Here is a 27,916-nt window from a genome sequence, read left to right on the forward strand (position 1 = left end):
CTCACCGACAAAAGACAAGCGAATACCATGAATGTATGTTGATATATGAAACATTATTCATATTCAAGAGATATATATTGATATGTTTGTGAACCGACGCTCATGAACGCATGACATTCGACGTCATAGACCAGTGACTCGAAATGCACCATTTGGAAATCATGGCAGCGTATCACTCTGTAGAAACACTTGACTGATTTTTAGTTTTGTCATTAATCGGTACAAATAGGCAAGGCAAGGTAGAAGAGAGAGAATCGATCAGTTACTTGGTGGAGGAGCTATTGACCATCTCGTGCAAGGTCAGGCCTGTACGTACTTAAGAAAATCTGGAGTTCATAGCCAACAATACTTATGGTGTCCCCGTCCCTTCGTTTTCTTTTGGTGTTGTTGATTGGACGAAACAAGAAATTCATGGTATTGACACCCTTACACGAAGGATTCTGTCGCTCTTCCCTCAACCGCTTATATTTACAGGTTTTAATGGGAGTTATTGAGGTAGAGGTCCTCATGATAGAATTGTAATGTGCACTTTCGCACAGGCTATCTGCACGACCTTTCGAATGGGCAATTTGAACCACCACTGCATCGAGTTTATGTGCAGTGTGTTGAGAAGGACGTGCAACCCTGCGGAGTCCTTCGCTTGGATGAGGTCGCCTGCGTTGAAAAGTGAAACAGAAGGCTTTCTGTTTGCTGCTCAGGACCAGTCACTTCCTACTCAAAACCCTCACTGTGTGATTTTGCATCAAAATGTAAATATGAAACGTAGATTATGCAATGAATTTAATGAGACTGTCCAACACGTTGTCAGTGGATGCCCCGCTTTGGCACAAACACAGTATCTTAAGCGACATGATGACGTGGATTCTTTTATTACCGTCTTCGCCATGCTTGTGGTTTTGACACAGATGTCAATCCATGGTACGACCCGGAATATGTAGAGAGTGTCATGGTTGAATAGGCCCGTATACAGCCTCAGACGTATCCAGGCAAACAAACCTGATCTGTTCCGTATTGAAATCATTTGTATCATTGAATTTTCTGTTCCTTTTGACACTTTTGACAGAGAGGGGTTGGAGTTGACTAGGCAGCGCTTCCTGGGAGAAGTCCCATTTGCTGTCTTTCATTTTATGTTCATATTTAGCAGCGTCGAAAAAGAGATCAATTTCATAAAATGTAGTAAAGTCCACTGATAAGGAAAATGTATCTGTACCTGTATCCTAATTGATGACAAGTATAACGTTAAGACCGTGGATTTCGTGAGGCGTGGTTGATCCATAATGCAATGGAATTTGTCCTGACACATATAACGGGAAGGAAGGTGGGTAGCCTTTCTTTCTCTCTCTCTTGTTTATCTACAGTGTGGTTGCTTTGTATAGGTAATGAGTATATTAGTAGTGCCCCCCCCCCTCCCCCCCCCTCCCCCCCCCCTCCCCCCCCCCCCCCCCCCCTCCCCCCCTCTCTTTCTCTCTCGTTTATCTACGGTGTGGTTTGACGCACGACTATAGCGTGACGTGCCGCAGAAATTGAACTCGGAGCATGTGGCACGAGCGTTACTAATATACTAATAACCTATAATAAACAACCAACGAGGTCGCCTTTGCAGACATCCTCGTGTTGGAGGATCCCACAATAGTCTGAAGCTCTGGATATGTACATGCGATATGCTGAATGACCGATACAGGTGTCTCAAACAACCGTGACCTACTTGTCGCGAGAGAGTCAAAATCGTCAGATATGTGTCATCAAACTCAATATTTGCCAACTCACAGGTAGGCAAAGATCATGACGCCATTGCTTATATGTATGCACAGTAACCTCGTTATACGACCATGTGTGTGTGTGTGTGTGTGTGTGTGTGTGTGTGTGTGTGTGTGTGTGTGTGTGTGGTAAACTCACAGGGACCACTAAGTTTAGTTCGTTAAACCGCATAAACAGTAAACTACCGTCATAAAAAAAGACAAAAAACAACAGTTCGTTATCGTTATAAACGTAGTTTACTGTGTATATATATATATATACCATTGGTACCACTTTCGTCAGCATCAGTTTTCAGTACAGACGTCGCAGTCTTTATTGGTACATGTACAAGGGTGTTTACAGGCTTACCGTTGTTTGGCGTTATATTGAGGTTTCCACCCTGCTTGGGTCTCCAAGGTTGTCTAAAGGGAGCGAGGTGATATTTAGTTTTAAGCTTATGCTGTAGGCCTGGTAAGTATATTCCAAATGTGGGTTTGCTGAGCGGTGTGTGTAGTGCTGCATTGTTCTAGTGAAGGTGGTAAGTTGGTTAAGTCCGTCACTCAAGAGATGATGAAGTTGGAAATCAGGAGATAACCTAGGCAATAAGTGAGTAGAATATCACACAGAGGACATGGATGGATGGTGCTTCTGACACAGGGGGCATGGGTGGTACTTCTGACACAGAGGACATGGATGGATGGTGCTTCTGACACAGGGGGCATGGGTGGTACTTCTGTCACAGGGGACATGGGTGGTACTTCTGACATAGGGGACATGGGTGGTACTTCTGACACAGGGGACATGGGTGGTACTTCTGACACAGAGGACATGAATGGGTGGTACTTCTGACACAGGGGACACGGGTGGTACTTCTGACACAGGGGACATGGGTGGTACTTCTGACACAGGGGACATGGGTGTTACTTCTGACACAGGGGACATGGGTGTTACTTCTGACACAGGGGACATGGGTGGTATTTCTGACAGAGGAGACAGGATGGGGGGTACTTCTGACACAGAGGACATGGGTGGTACTTCTGACATAGGGGACATGGGTGTTACTTCTGACACAGGGGACATGGGTGGTACTTCTGACATAGGGGACATGGGTGTTACTTCTGACACAGGGGACATGGGTGGTACTTCTGACACAGGGGACATGGGTGGTACTTCTGACACAGGGGACACGGGTGGTACTTATGACACAGGGGACATGGGTGGTACTTCTGACATAGGGGACATGGGTGGTACTTCTGACACAGAGGACATGGGTGGTACTTCTGACACAGGGGACATGGGTGGTACTTCTGACACAGGAGACAGGATGGGTGGTACTTCTGACACAGGGGACACGGGTGGTACTTATGACACAGGGGACATGGGTGGTACTTCTGACACAGGGGACATGGGTGGTACTTTTGACACAGGGGGCTCGGCTGGTACTTCTGACACAGAGGACATGGGTGGTACTTCTGACACAGGGAACATGGCTGGTACTTCTGACACAGGGAACATGGGTGATACTTCTGACACAGGTAACATGGGTGGTACTTCTGACACAGTCGGCACGAGCGGGTGGTACTTCTGACACAGGGAACACTGGTTGGTGGAGCTTCTGATGCCTGAATTTCGCTGTGACTGTTAAATGACTTGCGACATTAAGAATCGGGGATTCAACCCATGAGAATGTAAGCATGCGAGTTTCCTTCAAAGACAATGACGTTAGCGGGCCATTAGATATGTTCTGAAGTCGACAAAGTAGTGATCAAATATAAAATGTATAAAAAAGGTTCCACACGGAAAGGGCAGAATTTCTGCATCCCTAACCATAAATAAATAATACTTGATGATCTGATAGAAGTTGTTTGCGGTATCCTAACGAGTAGTTACATCGTGTCACTGACCTTAAAACTGGCAAAAAAGTGAAAGTGAGTGAGTATTGTTTTACGCCGCTTTTAGAAATATTCCTGCAATATCACGAAGGGGGACATCAGAATTGGCATATCCATGTCGGCTATCGAACCCGGACCTCCATAGCTTAGTGGGCAACCCGGGTGTTCGGCGTGACAAGCGAACGATTTAACCACTATATATAGGCTATCCAATCCAAGGTTATGGACCTCCATAGCTTAGTGGGCCACCCGGGTCTTCGGCGTGACAAGCGAACGATTTAACTACTATATATAGGCTACCCAATCCAAGGTTATGGACCTCCATAGCTTAGTGGGCCACCCGGGTGTTCGGCGTGACAAGAGAACGCTTTAACCACAAGGCTACCCCATCCAAGGTTATGGACCTCTATAGGTTAATGGGCCACCCGGGTCTTCGGCTGAAGCGAACGCTTTAACCACTATTTATAGGCTACACAATCCAAGGTTATGGACCTTCATAGCTTAGTGGGTCACCCGGGTGTTCGGCGTGACAAGCGAACGCTTTAACCACTATATATAGGCTATCCCATCCAAGGTTATGGACCTCCATAGCTTATTAGGCAACCCGGGTGTTCGGCGTGACAAGCGAACGATTTAACCACTATATATAGGCTATCCCATCCAAGGTTATGGACCTCCATAGCTTAGTGGGCAACACGGGTGTTCGGCGTGACAAGCGAACGATTTAACCACTATATATAGGCTATCCCATCCAAGGTTATGGACCTCCATAGCTTAGTAGGCAACCCGGGTGTTCGGCGTGACAAGCGAACGATTTAACCACTATATATAGGCTATCCCATCCAAGGTTATGGACCTCCATAGCTTAGTGGGCAACCCGGGTGTTCGGGGTGACAAGCGAACGCTTTAACCACTATATATAGGCTATCCCATCCAAGGTTATGGACCTCCATAGCTTAGTAGGCAACCCGGGTGTTCGGCGTGACAAGCGAACGATTTAACCACTATATATAGGCTATCCCATCCAAGGTTATGGACCTCCATAGCTTAGTGGGCAACCCGGGTGTTCGGCGTGACAAGCGAACGATTTAACCACTATATATAGGCTATCCCATCCAAGGTTATGGACCTCCATAGCTTAGTGGGCAACACGGGTGTTCGGCGTGACAAGCGAACGATTTAACCACTATATATAGGCTATCCCATCCAAGGTTATGGACCTCCATAGCTTAGTGGGCAACCCGGGTGTTCGGCGTGACAAGCGAACGATTTAACCACTATATATAGGCTATCCCATCCAAGGTTATGGACCTCCATAGCTTAGTGGGCAACACGGGTGTTCGGCGTGACAAGCGAACGATTTAACCACTATATATAGGCTATCCCATCCAAGGTTATGGACCTCCATAGCTTAGTGGGCAACCCGGGTGTTCGGCGTGACAAGCGAACGATTTAACCACTATATATAGGCTATCCCATCCAAGGTTATGGACCTCCATAGCTTATTAGGCAACCCGGGTGTTCGGCGTGACAAGCGAACGATTTAACCACTATATATAGGCTATCCCATCCAAGGTTATGGACCTCCATAGCTTAGTGGGCAACACGGGTGTTCGGCGTGACAAGCGAACGATTTAACCACTATATATAGGCTATCCCATCCAAGGTTATGGACCTCCATAGCTTAGTAGGCAACCCGGGTGTTCGGCGTGACAAGCGAACGATTTAACCACTATATATAGGCTATCCCATCCAAGGTTATGGACCTCCATAGCTTAGTGGGCAACCCGGGTGTTCGGGGTGACAAGCGAACGCTTTAACCACTATATATAGGCTATCCCATCCAAGGTTATGGACCTCCATAGCTTAGTAGGCAACCCGGGTGTTCGGCGTGACAAGCGAACGATTTAACCACTATATATAGGCTATCCCATCCAAGGTTATGGACCTCCATAGCTTAGTGGGCAACCCGGGTGTTCGGCGTGACAAGCGAACGATTTAACCACTATATATAGGCTATCCCATCCAAGGTTATGGACCTCCATAGCTTAGTGGGCAACACGGGTGTTCGGCGTGACAAGCGAACGATTTAACCACTATATATAGGCTATCCCATCCAAGGTTATGGACCTCCATAGCTTAGTGGGCAACCCGGGTGTTCGGCGTGACAAGCGAACGATTTAACCACTATATATAGGCTATCCCATCCAAGGTTATGGACCTCCATAGCTTAGTGGGCAACCCGGGTGTTCGGCGTGACAAGCGAACGATTTAACCACTATATATAGGCTATCCCATCCAAGGTTATGGACCTCCATAGCTTAGTGGGCAACACGGGTGTTCGGCGTGACAAGCGAACGCTTTAACCACTATATATAGGCTATCCCATCCAAGGTTATGGACCTCCATAGCTTAGTGGGCAACCCGGGTGTTCGGCGTGACAAGCGAACGCTTTAACCACTATATATAGGCTATCCCATCCAAGGTTATGGACCTCCATAGCTTAGTGGGCAACCCGGGTGTTCGGCGTGACAAGCGAACGATTTAACCACTATATATAGGCTATCCCATCCAAGGTTATGGACCTCCATAGCTTAGTGGGCAACCCGGGTGTTCGGCGTGACAAGCGAACGATTTAACCACTATATATAGGCTATCCCATCCAAGGTTATGGACCTCCATAGCTTATTAGGCAACCCGGGTGTTCGGCGTGACAAGCGAACGATTTAACCACTATATATAGGCTATCCCATCCAAGGTTATGGACCTCCATAGCTTAGTGGGCAACCCGGGTGTTCGGCGTGACAACGAACGCTTTAACCACTATATATAGGCTATCCCATCCAAGGTTATGGACCTCCATAGCTTAGTGGGCCAACCGGGTTTTCGGCGTGACAAGCGAACGCTTAAACCACTAAGCTATCCCATCCAAGGTTATGGACCTCCACAGCTTAGTGGGTCACCCGGTTCTTCAGCGTGGCAAGCGAACGCTTCAAACACAAGGCTACCCCATCCAAGGTTATGGACCTCTATAGCTAAGTGGGTCACCCGGGTGTTCGGCGTGACAAGCGAACGCTTTAACCACAAGGCTACCCCATCCAAGGTTATGGACCTCCATAGGTTAGTGCATGGAGATGATATCCCTAGCTATACATCCGTCTGTTTATACTGTTCCATAATAGGGATGTAACATGTATACGATTTGTCATGATACGATGTGTACCTTGATAGTAAGGTCGCGATAAGATATACAATACGATACGACACATTTGCTGTACTGGGAGACATGGACTGTGGAGTGAGTGAGTGAGTGAGTGAGTGAATATGGTTTTACGCCGATTTTAGCAATATTCCAGCTATATCACGGCGGGGGACACCAGAAATGGGCTTCACACATTGTACCCATGTCGGGAATCGAACCCGGGTCTTCGGCGTGACGAGCGAACGCTTTAACCACCAGGCTACCCGACTGTGGAGCTTGAGAAACAATACCTATAAGTTGAATTTATTATATGTTTGACTTTCAATTGCAAATATCTTAAGTTAGCCGTATCATATTCCAAAAATAAACTGCACTGGCGCTTAGTCAGCCCTCAAAGAATATTTCGACATGGTTTCATTTTTTAAATACATTTTGATTTAAAACTTTGAAAAATTAAAAAAATTGCATATTACACAATTGCGGATGGGTATCTTATACGTTTAGTTTTGAAAATCAACAAATTTGCTTTTTCGACATGACTACAACATTTCAAATGGTAGGGGTCATGTGGTTGCAAATTTATTTCGTACCCAAGACTTTATTGAACCCATTTATGTTTACACACACTTACCCAGCCACAGATAACATGTTACAAACTGTGTCGTGCTTAAATGGACATTATCAAATTAAACAGTGTTCTTTCTCTTTTCAATTACATAAAAAACAAACTCGGTATAGTTTCTCTTTCCCCCCAGTTTACATATCAGTATCTCATTAAAACAACATGTATTTTCACTTCTCTCACATCTGACATTCCTCTACGCCTCAACATTGTAAACGTTATTTATACACCACAGTAGTGAGTGAGTGAGTTGGGTTTAACGCCGCTTTTAACAGTATTCCAGTTATATCGCGGTGTGTCAGCTTAATGTTGCAGGAAAGCCCGAAGTGATGCAGGTCTCAGACGTTTACCACTTCTGTGAAACCAACGAGCACGGGTATGATGCTGACAAACCTAGAAACATAATCGGGGCGAACCGGGATTCGAACCCACAATCATAGATTTCTGGTGTATACACCATAGTAATCCATAGTAATCCATATTTATGAATGAGTGAGTATGGTTTTACGCCGCTTTTAGCCATATTCCAGCAATATCAAGGCTGAGGACACCAGAAATGGGCTTCACACATTCTGCCAATGTCGGGAATCGAACCCGGGTCTCCGGTGTGACGAGCGAACGCTTTAACCACTAGGCTATCCGACCGCCCCTACTCATGTTGGTAATTTCCCAGGACGTGGATGCATGTTGTTTAAGGTGCTGCATTGTATAGAATAGAATTACACACATGTAAGGACATCCATAGACATTGTAAACAGTATCTATATTGAACATAGTAAGGCCTACAGGGCCAAAAACATCCTGCATAGTGCAAGCCTTCGTGTCCGTTGTCGCGGGTGTTTGATTGGGTCAGTGAGTAATTAAGTGTTTGTTTGTTTGTTGTTTAACGTCTCACTCAGCAATATTCCAGCTACATGACGGCGGTCTGTGAATATTCGTATCTGGACTAGACAATCCAATGATTGACATCATGAGCATCGATCTACGCAATTGGGATACATTGACATGCATCAACCAAGTCAGCGAGCCTGACCACCCGATCCCGTTAGTTGCCCCTTACCAAAAGCATAGTCACCTTTTACGGTAAGCATAGGTTGCTAAAGACCTTTTCTACCCCGGATCTTCACTGGACGAGTAACTGGGTTAGTTACTGAGTGAGTAATTAAGTGAGAGTGATTATTGCTTAACGCTGCATCAGCAACGTTTCAGCTATCCGTAACTTATACAATCTTATTCCTGGCCACCTTGAGCTGAAGTTCATTTATATCACAGCGTCCACTGTTCTACTTCCAAGATAACTGTACCGTACCGACGACCTTTTAATGACAAAAGACCTATAGCTTCTGTGATCTGATTATCGCTTGTTAACACTTAGTGCGACAGTATTTGACCAATGACCTCTGACCTAATTGATAAGAAATATCATTACCATTTACTTTAGATTCATCCCCACATCCGTCATCAGCCGAGGACGATACTCCCCTTACTGCTTGTGATACTGAACACGTTCGTGTTACCGCCGCAGGTGAGTGTTTCTAAAACCGTTCTTGTCTTGGCAGAATATTATGTCATCCAATAAACATTCGTATTGTATAGATGTCTGTACTGTGTGTAGATTAGCATTGTACATGTATGCTCGGTAAGTCATATTGTAGAGGTATGTAGTATATGCTATTGTACAGGTGCGATAGTTAATGTTGTGGTTCGACTTCTTGCATGGGTACAATGTGTTTCCTGCCGTGATGTGGATGGAATATGGGCTCACCCACTCACTCACTCACTCACTCACTCACTCACTCACCCACTCACTCACCCACTCACTCACTCACCCACTCACTCACTCACTCACTCACTCGGCATGGTGTCTCAGTGTGCTAGCTCTATAAATCGGCATCAGTCTTGACTAGTACGTGACAGGCATAATATCATAATTATAGATATATTTAATATTAAAATATCATATTATACCCAAAACACGATCTTTTGGATGACTGGCCTCGCGGCGTGTGTGACATCATGTCATTATAACGCGAAAGTATGCATAGCCAGTTAATGGTGATATGCATTTTGCCTTCTTTACTTATATAATTAATATCATATGTATGATGTGTATATTCAGTTGTCAGCCTAGTATGATGGCAGACATGGTTCAAAACGTTTCTCATTTCAATTCGTGTTTACAGCTAATCTCATTAAAATCAGATCTAAATTCTCGCTGCCGCTAATACCCCCATTACACCGGACGGCGACCTTTCTGCGACCGTTCTGCGTTCTTAAGTTTTGCCAGGTCGGCGTTGAAGGCAGAGGGGTCGCAGAACGGTCGCGTAGAGCGCACAAGGGAGGCAGAGGGAACGTTCAGCCATCGCCAAGAGCGCCACTGTGTCTGAAAAGTTTTGAACATGCTTAAAACAGTCGCAGTGAGATCGCCGTCGATGTAAGTCGCTCAAGGGAGGCAGAACGGAGGCGGAGGGGACGCAGAGGAGACGCAGAGGGGACGCAGAGGAGACGCAGAGGGAGCGCAGAGATATCGCACAGTGAACGCCTAGGTCGTTCAGGGAACGCAGTGACATTGATAAAAGTAACATATTTAGTCGCAGAAGGAAGGCGGAACGGTCGTAGGAGCGATTACACCAAAAGAGAGTTTTCTTGAGTATGGCGACCCCACTGCGCTCTAGTCAAATTTTAGGACGCAGAAGGAGCGCAGAGCGATCGCCGTTTGGAGTAATGGCACCTTAAACAAAGCTTTGTTTAGCGATAGCGAGAACTAAGATATGGTTTTAATGAGATTGTGTTACAGCAAATACATTACTTAGTTTATTATATTTTAACGACATTCCGTCTTCCAAATGCCCGACCCTGTGACGTGTTTTCAGTATAATTATATCGCGGGGTAGCCTGGTGGTTAAAGCGTTCGCTCGTCACACCTAAAGGCCCGGGTTCGATTCCCTCCTGGGTACAATGTGTGAAGCGCATTTCTGGTGTCGCCAGCCGTGATATTGCTGGAATATTACTAAAAGCGGCGTCAAACCTCACTCACTCACTCACTCTTAATGTCATTCAAGACGTGATACATGTATATAGTATATCCCTGTTATAGATATATATAGTATACCATTCCTAGTGTTTTATATCGTACTAGACACATGTATATATGGCACCAATTGGATAAATAATACCATATTATATTGTACACTCTAACGTCGTTCGCATGACGTGGAATAGAGCGTCTTTCATTATTTGAATTAAAACTCTTGGACGTGTACAATGTGTTTCAGTTCTGGTCCGTTGATTATGGAATACTGTAAGGGACATTCTCGCGATCTCGCATTCTCGCGATCTCGACCTTTTGAAACGTGCTAAATATGCCAAAAATACGAGAATGCGAGATCGCGAGAACGCGAGATTTTAGCCTAATGCGAGATCGCGAGAATGTCCCTTACAGTATTCCATAGTTGATAAAATAGTTATGACTTAAATACATTAAGGTCGCACCTACGCAAACACACTTCTGTTCCTAAAGTCTTTAACGCGTGGCGATTTCTCAAAGTGTCATTGTAACTGCTTTTGCGTCTGGTATCTCCTTTTCAGTCTGGTGTTAAGGCATAGACATGCACGCATATGGCGTCCTCATGGCATAGGTTTGTCAATGTAGGTCAATACTTTAACGTTACAAGAAACATATACAAACCGCACCCAGCTGGTAACCGATATACAATTGTACATGTAAAACGTTCCTTACATTGACACTCGTGTTTGCGCAAGTGACTACTGTAGGCGTGACCTCGTGCTATCTGTTGAGCTTCCTGACCTCGGTGACCTGCTGTTATCACATACTGGATCCATGTTGTAATGAAACTCGGTAAGACGGGAGAAAACAAGGTCAGACATTTCAAACTCAGGTCTTTATACAGTAAACTACGGTTATAACGAACACGCTTATAACGAACTAACGGATATAACGAACTAACTTTTTTGTCCCGACTATATGCTGTAGTTATGCTGTATATATGCTTATAACGAATTACGGTTATAACGAACTAAAATGAGTAGTCCCTTTGAGTTCGTTATAACCGTACTTTACTCAGTCTGTATTTTATTGTCCATGGATTACTGATGAATATATTTGGAAAGTCTAAAAAATGTGTTGATGTGAAGAGGGCAGCAGTTTTTTTTGTGTTTTTTTTGTGGTTCGATCCCCGGCCGCGTCATACCCGGCAACATCCTTTCCATAGCCCCACTATATATCCGCTAAACGCTGAGTCGAAAGTACGATTTCGGCGATATCAAGAGCATATGTTAATGACTCACTATCAAATAGTGATGATACCAGGTGTTAGCGAAAGGGTTAGCGCATCCTGACCCACTGGTGACACCCGGCACAAACACATGCAAAGGAAAGTTAAATTTCATCTGGAATACTGCTCAACATGAAGGGAAAGCTGACTGTCGGAAAGTTGAAGTCGTCACTTTTGTCAAACAGTGTTGATGAGATATTTTTTGTCACTCTGAATCGTTGTGCATAGACAGTAAACTACGGTTATAACGAACACGCTTATAACGAACTGACGGATATAACGAACTTACTTTTGTGGTCCCGACTACTTGCTGTAGTCATGCTGTATATGTACTTATAACGAACTACGGTTATAACGAACTAAAATTAGTAGTCCCGTTGAGTTCGTTATAACCGTAGTTTACTGTATATAACTATGAAAGCCGTTTCACCGTTTATCTGTTTCTAGTTCAGGTGGGGAGGTCAGTGGAATGGATTTTCAATGATATTGACCGAATCTACGTATACTTATCCAAGGGTGATAGTACGTTATTATTATCTTGTTAATTATTTAGAAATAATAATGATATCCGATATTGAGCGGTCTCTATTAATTTTGATGATTGTTTGGGCTATTTGACCATCTCATCCTTTTTGTCCTTTGAAAATGTTCGATGTCAATATACCCCGAAGTTGTTTTTACCACTAATGAAAAAACCTTTATGGACGTAACCGGGTTTTCATATAGATATATAATCCAAACTGTCATTCTTATTGTAACATAATCTTTGAAACAGTCTGCAATGAACTAATCACGACCACTTCCGTTAATTTTGTTTTGACGTCAAAAACCCTTACAGTTTCATCGGGATTTTTTATCGGTAAATATAGCTCACGAAAACTTTACAATGAATGTCTATTTAGACATAGATGTCAAATGTCTATCACCGTTAGGATATGTACTTTCCAAGTGTATGATTTATTAGACATATAGATTTCAAACAAGGGCGCTTACTTGAATTTACTTGCTATATTCGGGTGCTTCAATATTACGATTAGTGTAGAAAAGTAGGAAACTTACAATACTAGCCCTTGGCTAGACAGTGCGTGGATCCATATCCTTGGCGAGGAACTAATGTCACATCAGTGTCCCTTTCTTCACGAGTGAGTGAGTGAGTATGGTTTTACGCCGCTTTTAGCAATATTCCAGCAATATCACGGCGGGGGACACCAGAAATGGGCTTCACACATTGTACCCATGTCGGGAATCGAACCCGGGTCTTCGGCGTGATGAGCGAACGCTTTAACCACTAGGCTACCCGACCGCCCTTTCTTCACGAAGTAGGAGTCGACACATAAGCCTACTCGTCCAATATGCCTGCGCCATAGCTATATCACAAATCCTTTATGACAGGTATCTATTGGGCATTTACTTTCACTGATAAGTAGAGGGGAATGTCCGAGTAACTCTCCATTCCTTAAAAATAATGGAGCAGAGGCCCCGCAGGGACCCATTATTTTTAAGGAATGGAGAGTTAAGAGGATATTCACCTACTTAAAACTCATCCCTACTTTTACACTTTGACAAAATATTCTGTAGTTGAAAATATTTGAAAAATTCAAATGCTGCTTCAAGATAATGTACAGTTGACAAGCAACTCTCCATTCCTGAAATATAATGGAGCGTTCAAACAATAGAATAACGTCACAGATGTGTTTTAAGCGGTAGATAAACTTCACATGGTGTAATAATTGTATGTCTTAACTCGATGTATACACGTTCCAAACGGCAATGTTTCAACGGTACACCGATACGTGTTTAGTCAGCAAAGTAGTCCCAGCTGACATGAGGACGTATATCTATTCCAGGTACATCAATGGCGACATTTTACTTCAGGTACATATGAAAGCACCATATTTCTTAACTTCATACGTGTCAAACGCCATATGCCATTGCTTTATCCGCGTCAAAAACATGTTTCATAACCTAATGCGTGTCAAACACCATGTTTCAATACTTCATGGGCGTCAAACACCATGTTTCAATGCTTCATGCGTGTCAAACACCATGTTTCAGTACTTCATGTGCGTCAAACACCATGGGGGGGGGGGGAGGTAATTCTGACGTGACTTTTTTCACCTTGGCGGGGGGGCCCAGTCGTCTAAGGCGCCGCGATTCGCTGTGCAGAGTTGCGTCCCTTGGGAACGCCAGGAACCTATGATTGTTGGTTCGATTGTCGGTTTGCCCCGATTATGTTTCTAGGTTTGTCAGCACCATACCCGTACTCGTGGGTTTCACCGAAGTGGTAAACGTCTGAGACCTGCATCACTTCGGGCTTTCCTCCCACATTAAGCTGACACGCCGTGATATAACTGGAATACTGTTAAAAGCGGCGTTAAACCCAACTCACTCACTCACGCAAACACAATGTTTCTCTGCTTCAGGTACATCACACACGATGTTGTTGAAAGTCCTTGTGTTGGCAGTACTCGCCAGTCCGGCGTCGGGGTTCAATTTTACACAAAGCGGAAACTCCTTCAGTGTATCCCTGAAGGACCTGCTGGTGAGCATACTGTATATGTTACGTGTCTGTCAGTATCTGTCAGAAGCAAGTCCGGCATACAGATATTGACGTTGCAAACGTAAGCCAGCAGAGCGAAAATCGGGAAAGGTGAGGTGAAGCGGGTTTTAACGTCGCACTCAAGATGACTGCACTTATATATCGACGTGTGTGTGTGTGTTTGTGTGTTTGTGTGTGTGTGCGTGCGTGCGTGCGTGCGTGCGTGCGTGTGATACCATACGCCTGACAGGGAACAGCAAGGACCACATTTAACTGCTTTTGGTATGACGCGGCCGGGGCTCGAACCACCGATCTCCCCTGCGGGCTGACGCTCTATCCATGAGACCACGGAGGCATTCAGACATCAAGAACAAAGTATTTGACTGTTCGGTAAAATATGTCATTTACCCAGCAGTAAGCTGAACTTTTCATGGCTTATTATTCATATGTCGTTATCCAGTAAATATCCTCCGTTAACTTTAAAAACGTCGTCAAATGTCGTCAGGCATTGATGCTATTGAATACATCCTATAAAGCAATGGTAAAATATCGCTACATTGTTATGGTACCGCATTCATTATATGACGATCGTCAGTAAGACCATGAATATATTGTAAACCCATCGTAATGCCAATCATTTATGATACTGTATACATTTAAAGTAATCTCGATATATAGTTATATATTGCATTCTTTGTTAAGCCATTGTCAAAACAGACAATACAGTTATGATTGTGTATGTATTGTTAAGCCATTATCAAATCAAGCTTTACAGTTATGATACTGCTTTCATTATTAAGCCGTTGTCAAATCACTCTATACAGTTATAATACTGCTTTCATTATTAAGCCGTTGTCAAATCACTCTATACAGAAACTGTTATAATACTGCTTTCATTATTACATTATTAAGCCGTTGTCAAATCACTCTATACAGTTATGATATTGCATTCGTTTTTAAGCCATTGTCAAATTACGCTATACAGTTATGATACTGCTTTCATTATTAAGCCATTGACAAATCACGCAAGTTTGCTATGAACCTGCATTTATTTTTAAGCCATTGTTAAATCGCACAAAATCTGCAGTTATGATACTGTTTTTATTTTTAAGCCATAGACTCATCAAGCTATACAATTCTGTTACTGCTTTTATTTTTAAGCCATTGTCAAATCACGCTTTACAGTTAAAATACTGCTTTTATTTTTAAGCCGTTGTCAAATCACTCTATAGAGTTAGGTATTGTAAAGCCATGCTCAAAAGTCAGTTTGTGATTTGTAAAGCCGAAGTTTACTGTCGAAAATCATGTTAATGTTTAATACTTTACTTATTGTACTTATTAGTATAATACCGTTATATAGTTATCCTCCTCAGTTACTCTTGAGACATCATATTGACGGCTTGGGATACTTGCCCCCACACAGGGTACATCACACCATATACCCCTCGAGATCAGTTGACAAACAATTTATCTCTGATTTCTGATTTCTTTTCATGCACTACTCGCAAACACACAAATCACAACTGTTTCAAGGATATTAACTCTTGTTATGTTTGACATTAGCGTTTATAAGAACATATTACAATTGTTCATACTTTCTTTTTAACATAAATTTCTACTTGACAAACCCATATTGACAAATTAATAAACTTCAAAAACTGTGCCAGCCTACTTAAGACAGACAGATCGAATGATGACGATGTCGTCCAATCGCTGGGGTAGACAGCGTGAGCTCATTTCGGACTAATGGTGTATATAACATTGAAGCAAAATTAGTATACGAGCAATATTGTATGTCCACTAGTGTCAAAGGAGCGATGGTTAAACTTTTGCTCGTCATGCCAAAAACCCGGGTTTGACTTCCCACATGGGTAAAATGTGCAAATCTCGTTTATGGTGTCCCAGCCAATACGATGCTGGAATATTGCTGAAGGCAGGATAACATAATCACTACTGTCATATTAACCGTTTCTAACCCTTCCTACAGCTGCTGCAACAGAGCCCCGACTTGCCGTGTGTCTACGTGGGGAAGGTGACAACAGTTTTCAATGAGTACCTGGGGAATTTCCACATCAAACAATCCACCGACGAAAGGGTGGGTCTGTCTACGTTCCAATGGACACCAGCCAACAACTCTCTTCTGCTCAGCTATGCTGATTTCTGGGTGAGTTACATACACTATTTGTTTGTTTGTTTGTTGTTTAACGTTGCACTCAGCGCTATTCCAGCTGTATGACGGCGGACGGTACATAATCGAGTCTGGACCAGTGATTGACATCATGAGCATCGATCTACGCAAATGGGATACGATGACATACAACCAAGTCTGCGGGCCTGACCACCTAATCCCAATAGTCGCCTTATACGACAAGCATGGGTTGTTGAAGATCAATTCTAACCCAGATCTTCACGGGTTGCATACACTTAATAAACACACCAGACAGATGTTCTCAGTCTTGCTTATATGTCCCCATCATGTTCACCCGAGCTAGATTTGCCACCGGGTTTACCTCGAGCGTGGATTTTTGTTAGAGACAGAATGTTTTTATTCAGTCATAGCCTCAAGACTACCGTTTTTGTCTCTGAAAGGAGGAACTATACACATCATATTTAGAACACCCTGCATGTACGGCATGGGTCGGCTTTTGGAAGTGAAATACTAAGTGGAAGGAGTCCCGAGAAGATCCGGGGTAGAATAGGTCTTCAGCAACCTTTGCTTGCCGTAAGAGGCGACTATGCTTTTCGTAAGAGGCGACTAACGGAATCGGGTGGTCAGGCTCGCTAACTTGGTTGATGCATGTCATCGTATCCATTTCGCGTAGATCGATGCTCATAATGTCAATCACTGGATTATTTGGTCCAGACTCGATTATTTACAGGCCGCCGTCATATAGCTGGTATATTGCTGAGTGCGGCGTTAAACAACAGACAAACAAACAAACTGGAAGGAGATTATAGGTACAAAAGTCGTCAAAACATTATACACTCAGTTAAAAATCCTACAATGCGCATTGGACGATTGTTCTTGTTGGTCGGTTTGCACTGGCAGTAGCCTACAAGACAGATGCTGATCACTACCAGGGATAGAGTAACGGCATCTGACTAGCACATCGCTACACATCTTATATAGATAAGCATTTATACAATTCTTCTCGAAACTGATTATTCAGACCACAGGGAATAGTATAGATATAGAGTTCGCAGGGCGGGAAACTCAACTTATCAAGGGTTATATGGCAACCTGTTTTCACACTACGAATATCCAATGTATAGCTAATTAATGTTCATGACTGAACTCTAACTCACCGCTGTCGTAACAAACCTCGCATTCAATTTTACACCAACATATGCCGCCATCATACTGACTGACGTTGCATCCACGCATGTGCCATAAACAGTCTTGGGAGCATTGCATTACCATGACAACGGAGTGTGGTTTGTCGTTAATAATATCGCACAAGAAAATACCTGCAATGCACGTATTAACATAATTTACATCCGCAGTTTAAATAACTTAATCAAAGCTTCACTTAAACTGCCTAGGGCTGTTCACACATCACCTGAATATGTCAAGTTGAAGAAATATGTGTTCCTTTATTTTAAAACGCCTAGCTGAGCAATGTGTTTTCGCCTTGTATGTATGTATGAACGGTTTATCTCTAGTGACGTACTTTGCAATGTCTTATTGAGACGGACAGCGTTCTCGTGTACCCCGATGTGGTTGCTGTGACTGATTGAGATGGACAACGCCCCCCAGCATCCCGGGGATGTAACAATGTCAGTTTGACCCAATCGGTTATTTTGCTCCGCACACAAACAAATCAGTTCTCAGTACATGTGTTTTGGTGGAACGGGATACAGAATCAGAATTGGGATCGTTCTTCTCTGAAGTGATTTCAAACACATTCACGTTACGTATACTCTCCTGTGTTAGAAGTGACAATTTATCGGAATTCGTCAAAGAAACGAGACGTACCTGTAAGTTATCGCCTCCCAGTAATTCCGGCGGGGTGATTCGCGAGACAGCAATGGGCATGCGTGGTTGACGTCACACCAGATATTTTGTATGAGTGATGCGCATCACCTAGTGCCGTATCAAACAGCTACGTCTAGTTTCAGTCTCGTTTTGCCCAGACATGACAATGAAAGGTGAAGGTTGATGCGCGCACGCACACACACACACACACACACACACACACACACAGAGCACAGTTTGTGCCATGTTATACTTGATATTGTGTCCCTGTCAACAGAAAATAAACCACTGGTAATGAGCGAGTAGCCTTGTGGTTAAAGTGTTTGCTCGTCACGCCAAAGACCCGGGTTCGATTCCCGACATGGGTACAATGTGTGAAGCCCATTTCTTCTGTTATCCGCCTTGATATTGCTGGGATATTGCTAAAGGCGGGGTAAAACCATACTCACTTACTATTATTTTCAAGAACAGAAGTGGGCCACGGGTGGTCCAGTCGTCTAAGGCGCCGCGATTAGCTTTACAGAGTTGCGTCCCTTGGAGACGCCAGAAACCTATGACTGTGGGTTCGAATCCCGGTTCGCCCCGATTATGTTTCTAGGTTTGTCAGCACCATACCCGTGCTCGTGGGTTTCACCGAAGTGGTAAACGTCTGAAACCTGCATCACTTCGGGCTTTCCTCCCACACGCCGTGGTATGACTGTAATACTGTTAAAAGCGGCGTTAAACCCAACCCACTCACTCACTCAAGTACAGAAGTTGCAAACGGCAGATCCAATACAAGTTATGCTTTAAACTATTCAGCTTATAAGCTGGTCACTCATTGAACGAAACGGTTTCCCCAAACAGTTGTTATTCGTCATAGCGTATAGGTCCAGATCTGTGTCAGGATGCAGAAAGGTAGCCTTGTGGTTAATGTGTTCTCTCGTCACGTTGAAAGCCCTGGTTCGATTCTCCACAGGGGTACGTACAATGTCTGAAGCAAATATCCGGTGTCCCCCGCCGTGATGTTGTTCGAATATTGCTTAAGCGACGAAAACGCATTACTAACACGGTAATGTTCCAGCACTTCAGCAACGCATTGGAGCGTTTTCTGGTCAAGGGGAGATAACCGCGGAATACGGGCTCTCAATGCCCGCGAGTGAAAACGTGTTTGATGAATATGGCACCAACGTGCTACGCTCTATAGCGGTTGTGTTAGATCTTAGCGGGGATAGCTATGTTTCAGTTTAGACTTTTGTGTGTATATTTCATATAAAAGTAGGGTTATTTAACGTATTAAACATTTTGATAATTTGATAATTATTCATATTAGAAACGCGTTACATTTGCACGGGATTCCCACTGCTCGTGGCTTGTACAGCTAAGGCAGGCACCACGGGGCTACTGACAACATCGACCGATGCAGAATTTGCTGATACCTATATGACGTTATGTTGTCGTTAAAACCCTTGCACTGCAAACACAGTGATGTTGAAGCCGCAAAAAACTGAGTTATCAATGTTGTTCAAGCACTTTGACTACAACTGACTCATATTAAAGTTTGTAGCAGTGAAGCCATATCGGTCTATCGCGTTCGTTTCAGAAGATTGATGATGTTGAATCAGTGATTGGCATCAACGAGGTGACCTAGCATCACGTCGCAATACATCTCATTTAGATAAAGCATCATCAGTGACTGCTAAAAGTGAAAACACAGTGAAAAATGGCTATCTGAAAGAAAAGGGCGTCATTTTTGGTATTGAAAAATCATGTTAAACAATTGTTAAGAGGACTTAAAAAAGAGGCGACTAAGTCTATTCTATTGATATTCTCCATTCCATGGGGCGGTGGGGTAGCCTTGTGGTTAACGTGTTCGCTCGTCACGCCGAAGACACGGGTTCGATTCCCCACAAAGGTACAATGTGTGAAGCCCATGTTTGGTGTCCCCCCGTGATAATGCTGAAATATTGCTAAAAGCGGCGTAAAACAATACTTATTTCACCAACCATGTTCATGGGCACGTTCTACGAGTTTTGGGGCAGTACAAGTGCCATCGTTTCGGTCATGTAGCTCAGAATTGCAACATGAAGCGCCCGTGTGTTGACACTGTAGTGGCAAGCACCTGTTGACAATACATTTATGACGGAACGCCAAATTGTCAAAACCTTCACGAAGTGCCGTTTACAAGGGGAGTATCCAATACTTGAAGCAGTTCGTGTTCAGATGGATCGTGTTAGAAATACGACCAGCTAAACAGAGGCACAAGTTTATAAAAATCTGGTAAAGCTTCTAAATCCAATGCTTCACCCTTCAAGATTCAAACCCTAATCTAAGACACGTGTGCCAGACGAGTCCATGCAGGTAACCGTCCTCCCAACAATGTTGGGTCGCTGTCAGGTGCAGCCCTTCTCAATGAATTTTCAATTTATAACCCTTGACAGTTAGAAATTAGTTTTACACACTCTCATATCCTACGGACCGCCTCCGTGGTCTTGTGGTAGAGCGTCCGCCCGGAGAGCGGAAGGTCCAGGGTTCGATCCCGGGCCGCGTCATACAAAAAGTCGTTGAAAGATTGACAAGTACTTGTTGTTACCCTGTCTGGCGCTCGGCATTAAGGGGCTAAAACAAGGACTGGTCGGCTCGGAGTCAGTATACTGTGTCTGAGTGGGGTATTCATGTTAAACTGCGGCATGGTATCTCAGTGGGCTAGCACTATAAATCGGCATCAGTCCGGACTAGTACAAGCAGCCACACAAACACACACACGTACATGCACGTCGCTATATAAGTGCAATAATCTTGGACGCGACGTTAAACCCAATTTCACCTCACCTCACCTCATATCCTACGACCTCTTCTTGCTAAAACCACTAGATAAGTTCAACAGAAGAACCCTCCCGTGGTGCTTCCTTCCTTCCGTATTACCTCTCAAACCTCTCAAGCACAAGTTGTTTTTCGTTTGTTTTTTTGTACTTAGCTCGGACATTTTATGACTGCCTCTATCCATCACAGTTATAGATGCTTTGTATCTATGTTGTTATACCTCCGACTGAGACTGATCAGAGAGCAGAACTAATAACCTCATATACCGTATACCGTCAGCAAAAATCCAATATGGTTATTACTGACCTATCATGAGACCGTATACTGTCACCTTCCCGAGGCAAGGGAGTAAACTGACTATAAAAGTCCAGTTTCCACCCTTGCCGATCTAGGCTGGAATTATGGAGTTACATTTTGGCTGGACTAACGAGTCTATGAATAGTCCAATCAAAACCGCGTAACGAACGAGACAACCGTTCGGAAACAACATGGATTTCAATGTGCACGTTTCGGTCGACTGCAGGGTTTGCAAAGCATGTGTACCGCCAACTGGACGTCGGCAGATATTTTGCAAATTCTTTCATACTTTTAATCAAGGTGCTTACGTGATTTGATGCACTTCGCGGGGTAGGACCCGGTCTACTACAATATGGACCTTGATTATCAAGCAGATCGTCTTGACTGGGCGCCGCCATTTTGTTTGAAGCAAATGCAAGTGATTGAATCTGATTGGTCAATAGGAGGATTGGTTTGTTGTTTTACGCCGCACTCAGCAATGTTCCAGCTATATGACGGCGGTCTGTAAATAATCGAGTCTGGACCAGACAATCCAGTGATTGATATCATGATCATCGAGCCACGCAATTGGGATCGATGACATGCATCAACCAAGTCAGCGAGCCTGGTCAATAGGAGGAACATAGAAGGAACATAACTTGTAATAGCCACTGGTGGCGCTACGATCAAGCCTAGAAAGTCCAGCCAAGTTCGGCAAGGGTGGAAACTGTACTTTGATAGTCAGTTAACTCCCTTGCCTCGGGAAGATGGTATACTGTCAGTAGCAGTCATTTGGGTTTTTCCAACACCCACCTCAGATATTTCACATGAAACTTCTGGTACAGACATTCGTTAATCGACACTGTTTTATGTTTTTATATCATTAATTGTGATGTGCAATGACATTAAATTAAATTCGTGACTTTATTAATAAAACATACAGTTAAAAATTTCAACAAGGTTTGGCCTCTAAGGTTTCAAGAGTAGCCTCCCTTTGACACTTAATATCAAAGTACTAAGCTTAGAAGAGTAGTATCCCTTACCCTAAACATTAAGATACCGGATAGTGTAACCTTTTCGGCATTATGAATTCGTTATGACGTCTTTAGTTACTGTATACAGTGTCAAATACAGCAACTAAAGACACCATAATTAATATTAATAATAGTTTATGTGAATGATAAATGGGTTTTATGTGTCTCATAAGCCTGCATGGCTTGACACTACCTTTTAAATTCTAGTATTTTAATCATTTCTGAAGTGAAATCTAAAATATAGTGTGTGACATAATGATAAAATATATTTCTTCTTTCTTCTTTATAGCTGAGTACGGCGTTACAAAATAAAACAAAAAAAACTTTCTTCTTCCCTTATCTGCCTCGCGTTCCTTGTCCAATATATTTTACATGTTTAGGTCTAAACCTGTTTAAGGTTGTGTTTAACAGAAAAAAACGTGTTTAGAGTACCACCCCCTCATATAAGCGCTGATTATGATTCTCGATTTGTCACGATCGGCACTATATTCGTGGGAAACGTCTGAGACCTGCATCCCTTCGGTCGTTCTGTATAACTGAAATAGTGTTGAAGAGGCACTGAACCAACTCACTCAACTCACTAAAAACTTCTCGTAGGCGATTGTGGTACACATTATAATGAATACGTACGTTTTGCCACACACAGCGTCAGTTTACTGGTTATGATATATATTATTCGTGATATATACATTTATTTTCCCCAGTTGTCGTTGACATTCAGCGGCGATGCCGATGGTAACGGCTTCAACTTGGACGTGACGGGTATGAGCAGAAACATCAATCAAGTATGGATCAGGTTGGTGGCGCCGGTCGGAGAGAGAATCTACGGGGGAGGAGAACAGTTCTCCTACTTTAACATGAAGGGACATGCTTTTCCCATCTGGACGCGAGAGCAAGGTATTTGTAGAACCATTGGGGTCTTACCATTACACGTATGTAACAGTTGTTGAGTAGGACCTATATGGGGGTACAAGAAGGGACATTGCTCTTGCTGCCCTTGGTTTCATTAATCGTCACAGTTTTCTTCACGTTTGCCCGTGAAGATCCGGGTTGTAAAAGGTCTTCAGCAAACCATGCTTGCCGTAAAAGGTGACTATGCTTGTCGTAAGAGGCGACTAACAGGATCGGGTGGTTAGGCTCGCTGACTTGGTTGATGCATGTCATCGTATCCCAATCTCGTGGATCGATGCTCATGATATCAATCACTGAGTTGTCTGGTCCAGACTCGATTATTTACAGACCGCCGCCATATAGCTGGAATATTGCTGAGAGCGGCGTTAAACACCAAACAAACAAACAAACAAAACAAACAAACTTCACGTTTGCCCGAAAGAGGGACAAAACGATAATATCCTTTCACGGATTCCGCAATCGTATCGCTAAAACATCTTAGAGGAAGTTGAGTTGATGAGTGATTAGCGCGTTCACAAAGAATACTAAATTTTCTACGATGAAGTGATAAGACTTCAGTTCTGCCAAGGCACTTGTTTCTAGTGTCTCATCCCTGTTTATGAATTAATTGAGGTCAGGTGAAATGTGGTTTAACATTATTCAAGATTATTGCGTTTATATAACGATATGCATGCACGTGTGTGTGTGGCTGCTTGAACTAGTCCGAACTGATGCCGGTTTTATAGTGCCAGCCCACTGATATATCATGTCACAGTCTAACGTGAATACCCAACTCAGACACAGTATACTGTCCCCGAATCGACCACTCCTTGTATTCTACCCTTAAAACCGAGCACCAGGCAGGCAAACAACAAGTACCATTAACGTCTTTTGGTGTGACTCGGTCAAGGATCGAACTTGCTCATGAAGAAGTGGGTCGTAGTCATACTACAATACTTCTAAAAGAGGCTCAGGCAGGTTTATTAATCATTGTGCCAAATGGCCTATAGTCGAGATGAAGATACAACAATTTCATCAGGTGAACCTACATTTTTATACAGAGTATTAACTTCCTTCATTTATGTCTTAAACTGAACAAATGTTTTAAATAAAGTGCAACGTTCACATGTCGTAATTGATGAGGGTTTAAGTGTATTACATATTTCATTGATGAACGAAAGATATTTCCATCTAAGAGTTTCATATTCATCACATTAATGAACATAATACAGTAAACTACGGTTATAACGAACTTAAGGGGCCACTAAATTTAGTTCGTAATAACCGTAGTTCGTTATAAGCATATGTACAGCATATATACAACAAATGACCTGGGCTAATAAATAAGTTCGTTTTTCGGTCAGTTCGTTATAAGAGTGTTCGTTATAAACGTTGTTTATTGTATTCATCATTCGACTTCAACTTTGCGCGGTCGGGTAGCCTAGTGGTTAAAGCGGTCGCTCGTCACGCCGAAGACCCGGGTTCGATTCCAGACATGGGTACAATGTGTGAAGCCCAAAGCTAAAGGCGGTGTAATACCATACTCACTCACTCACAGTGACTGGGATCAGTCTTGGTCGATGTTCCTAACACATTATGTTTTTTACATATTTCCAAAACCATCCGCTGAGGCAGATGAACGTTTTGGTAATTAAAAGCGACAATACCCTTTCCTTAATCCCTAGAAAAGCAGAGCCCATTGTACGATTCCTACTGTATCACGAGCACGTGTTATGTATTTACTATCGAATATTGATGATACCATGGGTAACTCAAATATATACTGTAACATATATCCCACACTGAAAGCAGGATTCGCTACTTAATAGAACTACTTTTTCATTGTTCTCGTTCTCTGTTGTGCTGAGTAATAGAAGCAGTGAGGTTCTACCGATGACGTCATGAAGGTGACTCTACCACAGATTTACCTGTCGCCATGTGTTGAGAATCAGAATCAGTTTATTCTCAGAAACCACAAAAGGTGGCACAAGAGCATATTACAATAAATAATTATGCATATGTACAAAAAGCAGACAAGATGGCAATTAATAACAACATGTGATTACCTAGCATTTTTAATACTAATGGACATTTTTACAATAAATCTCGATAATTTTTTTAGACCCTGTGTGTTTGTTGTTGATAAGAGTTTTACAAATTTTATAATATTTGGCCATTCAGTATAATATGGTGAGAGAAATGTTCGCCTCTCTCTTTTAAAATAAATACATCTGAATAAGTAGTGAAATTCATCAGCAATAGATGGGGAATTACATAATTTACAAGTTCTATTTTCCTTTGGAATATTTTTCCATCGGCCAGTCTCATTAGGTAAATTATGATTACAGGTTCGAAATCGTAGTATTGGAATTGCTATTCGTTTTGGCAAAAGAAGATAGGGAGGTTCTACCGATGACGTCATGAAGGTGACTCTACCACAGCTTTACCTGTCGCCATGTGTTGAGAGTAGAAGGAGGGAGGTTCTACCGATGACGTCATGAAGGGTAACGTTAACCACAGTTCAACTTTCCTTTGTAGGCGTGGGGAGAAATCTCAGCACCCTGGCCACGTTTTTTGCTAACAACCGTGATTGCGGTGGCGGGGACTACCACACCACCTACTTCCCTCAACCAACTTTCATCAGCACACGCAAGTACTACTTTCATTACACCGGAAGTAACTACGCGAAGCTCGATTTCAGTAACAAGTTCCACGAGATCTCGTTTTACGAGACTCCAATCAGTACAATGAGGTTTGCTACAGCCTCCTCTATGAAGAATCTTGTCAGCGGATTGATATCGATGTTGGGTAAAGTTCCTGAACTACCGGACTGGATCTATGATGGCGCTGTCATCGGTGTTCAAGGTGGCACTCAAAAGGTACGCGCTTCGGTCCACTCGGCTTCCTCCGCAACCAACACAATACCATGGGGTACAATGGAGTAGGCACATAGCGCATTCGTCACCACTCGCCCCTTTCCGTAACCTGCAAGATGACTCGTCCCCATATCGATGAATGTTATGTGCGAAAATACGACAAACCAATCAGAATGCGCGTATGATTTAAAATTCTTCGTCAAAGATCCCTCAGAAATAATTTTTGATTTTACATATATCTTGCATCTAAAAATATACCAAAGACACAGTTTCACGTGTTCAATCATACTGTATAATTCCGCATGTCCCGATGTGCTTTAAATTGCATCTGAAATATATATAATATATGGGGAAATATATGTGAACCATTACGCAATTGGTTGACAATTGTTTCTGGTATGCCCGTTTGCGCTAAGACGGATCCCGGGCGCATAAATGGCCATGTGAGGGGCACGAGTCGCTATTCGGCTTGTCCCGGAATAACACGCGTTGGTCACGAATGCACATAGCGTGGTTTCACTGTAAACTGCTTCATGACGGGTCCCACCTGTTGTATATATCGTATTACATGACAACGCGTATATATGACCCGTAAAGATCAGGTTAAATTTGCTGTTCAGCGACCAATGCTGGAGACAAACGGGATCGGGTGGTCAGGCTCGCTGACTTGGTTGATACATGTCACCGTATTCCAATGACATAGATCGACGCTCATGATGCCAGTTACTGGATTGTCTGGTCCAGACTCGCCGTCATGTAGTTGGAATATTGCTCAGTGTTTCGTGAAACAACAAAGGATAAAATATTTACAGAACAAACAAAGAAATAAAACATATTATTTTATAGAACCAGTTATCATGCGCTTAACACAAATTAGGTATACACTTTGACTTGAAGACAAAAGTCAATGGAAAGAATAATTGTATTTGAACTGTTGTATAAAGATTTGCGGCTGCCGCCAGGTTGGGTTATATCGTGAAATAGTCACGTGCTCGAAACTATTTCCTTTATGGATTGTTGACAGTGCTGGCGAAGGTCCTGATGGACTCGAGCCAACTGAAAAGAATTGCGAAAGTATGGAACACGTCCCATTTTAATTCTGGAAACCCAATTGTCCAGAAACTCTACGGTCTTTGCCCAGTCTCGGTCAAAGGTATTGGTATAACTTCATGTGATAAATATTATGCTTTATAAAACAATGCTACAATACTTCATGACATAACATATATCATTCCTCCTTTACAGTCGTTTTTATTTCACTACTTTCATTATTGACACTCTATGTGATTTTATCTAAAGATGATGGATTATATAAATTTGGCGGAAGCTCATGGTGTAAAGGTAACTGGCGTATGGATACAAGATTGGTCCGGAACTATTCACACCTCATTCGGACAGAGAGTGTTCTGGGACTGGAAGTGGAACCCCGAGAAGTACCCAGGTAATCCATGATCCACAGTGATTGTATATTGATCTGCCGATAATATATAGTATTACTAAGAAACAGGATCGTGTGCATGACGTGCATGGCTTGGCTGTCATAAATGCTGTTTAAACACCTAAAGCCCTAACTCGTTGTGTACGTTGGGCACATACGCATTAAATGTTTGCCGTTTGTTTCAAATATATTAACATGCATTTCTCGGTTGGATATGTCGCCCTTTATTGGTTTCACTACAACTAGAGATGGTGTTCCATAGCTAATATTTTATGTGACTTCAGTTGAGGGTCTGGCAATGAACGGTGTATCACAAGAAAGGTGTCGGTGGTGCTT

At 43.1% G+C, this 27,916-nt stretch overlaps 2 protein-coding genes across 2 annotated transcripts in view; one reads left to right on the top strand and one right to left on the bottom strand.

Annotated features, from left to right (window-relative positions):
- The window catches only part of LOC124121880 (beta-1,2-xylosyltransferase RCN11-like), a 138,880-nt gene extending 120,595 nt beyond the window's left edge, over positions 1-18,285 (bottom strand). Inside the window, exon 1 of the mRNA XM_046485040.2 lies at positions 18,264-18,285. The gene's annotated coding sequence lies outside the window, so the exon portion shown is untranslated. The remainder of the gene's footprint in view (positions 1-18,263) is intronic.
- The window catches only part of LOC124121820 (sulfoquinovosidase-like), a 30,827-nt gene continuing 5,167 nt past the window's right edge, over positions 2,257-27,916 (top strand). Inside the window, exons 1-7 of the mRNA XM_048396968.1 lie at positions 2,257-2,275; positions 8,895-8,978; positions 14,172-14,290; positions 16,275-16,451; positions 23,080-23,272; positions 25,805-26,145; positions 27,442-27,583. Coding sequence (XP_048252925.1) covers positions 14,186-14,290; positions 16,275-16,451; positions 23,080-23,272; positions 25,805-26,145; positions 27,442-27,583 — 958 coding nt within the window. The 5' untranslated portion in view covers positions 2,257-2,275; positions 8,895-8,978; positions 14,172-14,185. The remainder of the gene's footprint in view (positions 2,276-8,894; positions 8,979-14,171; positions 14,291-16,274; positions 16,452-23,079; positions 23,273-25,804; positions 26,146-27,441; positions 27,584-27,916) is intronic.

Source organism: Haliotis rufescens, unplaced genomic scaffold (assembly GCF_023055435.1).
Source record: "Haliotis rufescens isolate VD_foot unplaced genomic scaffold, xgHalRufe1.0.p SCAF_16, whole genome shotgun sequence".
Lineage (NCBI taxonomy): Eukaryota > Metazoa > Mollusca > Gastropoda > Lepetellida > Haliotidae > Haliotis > Haliotis rufescens.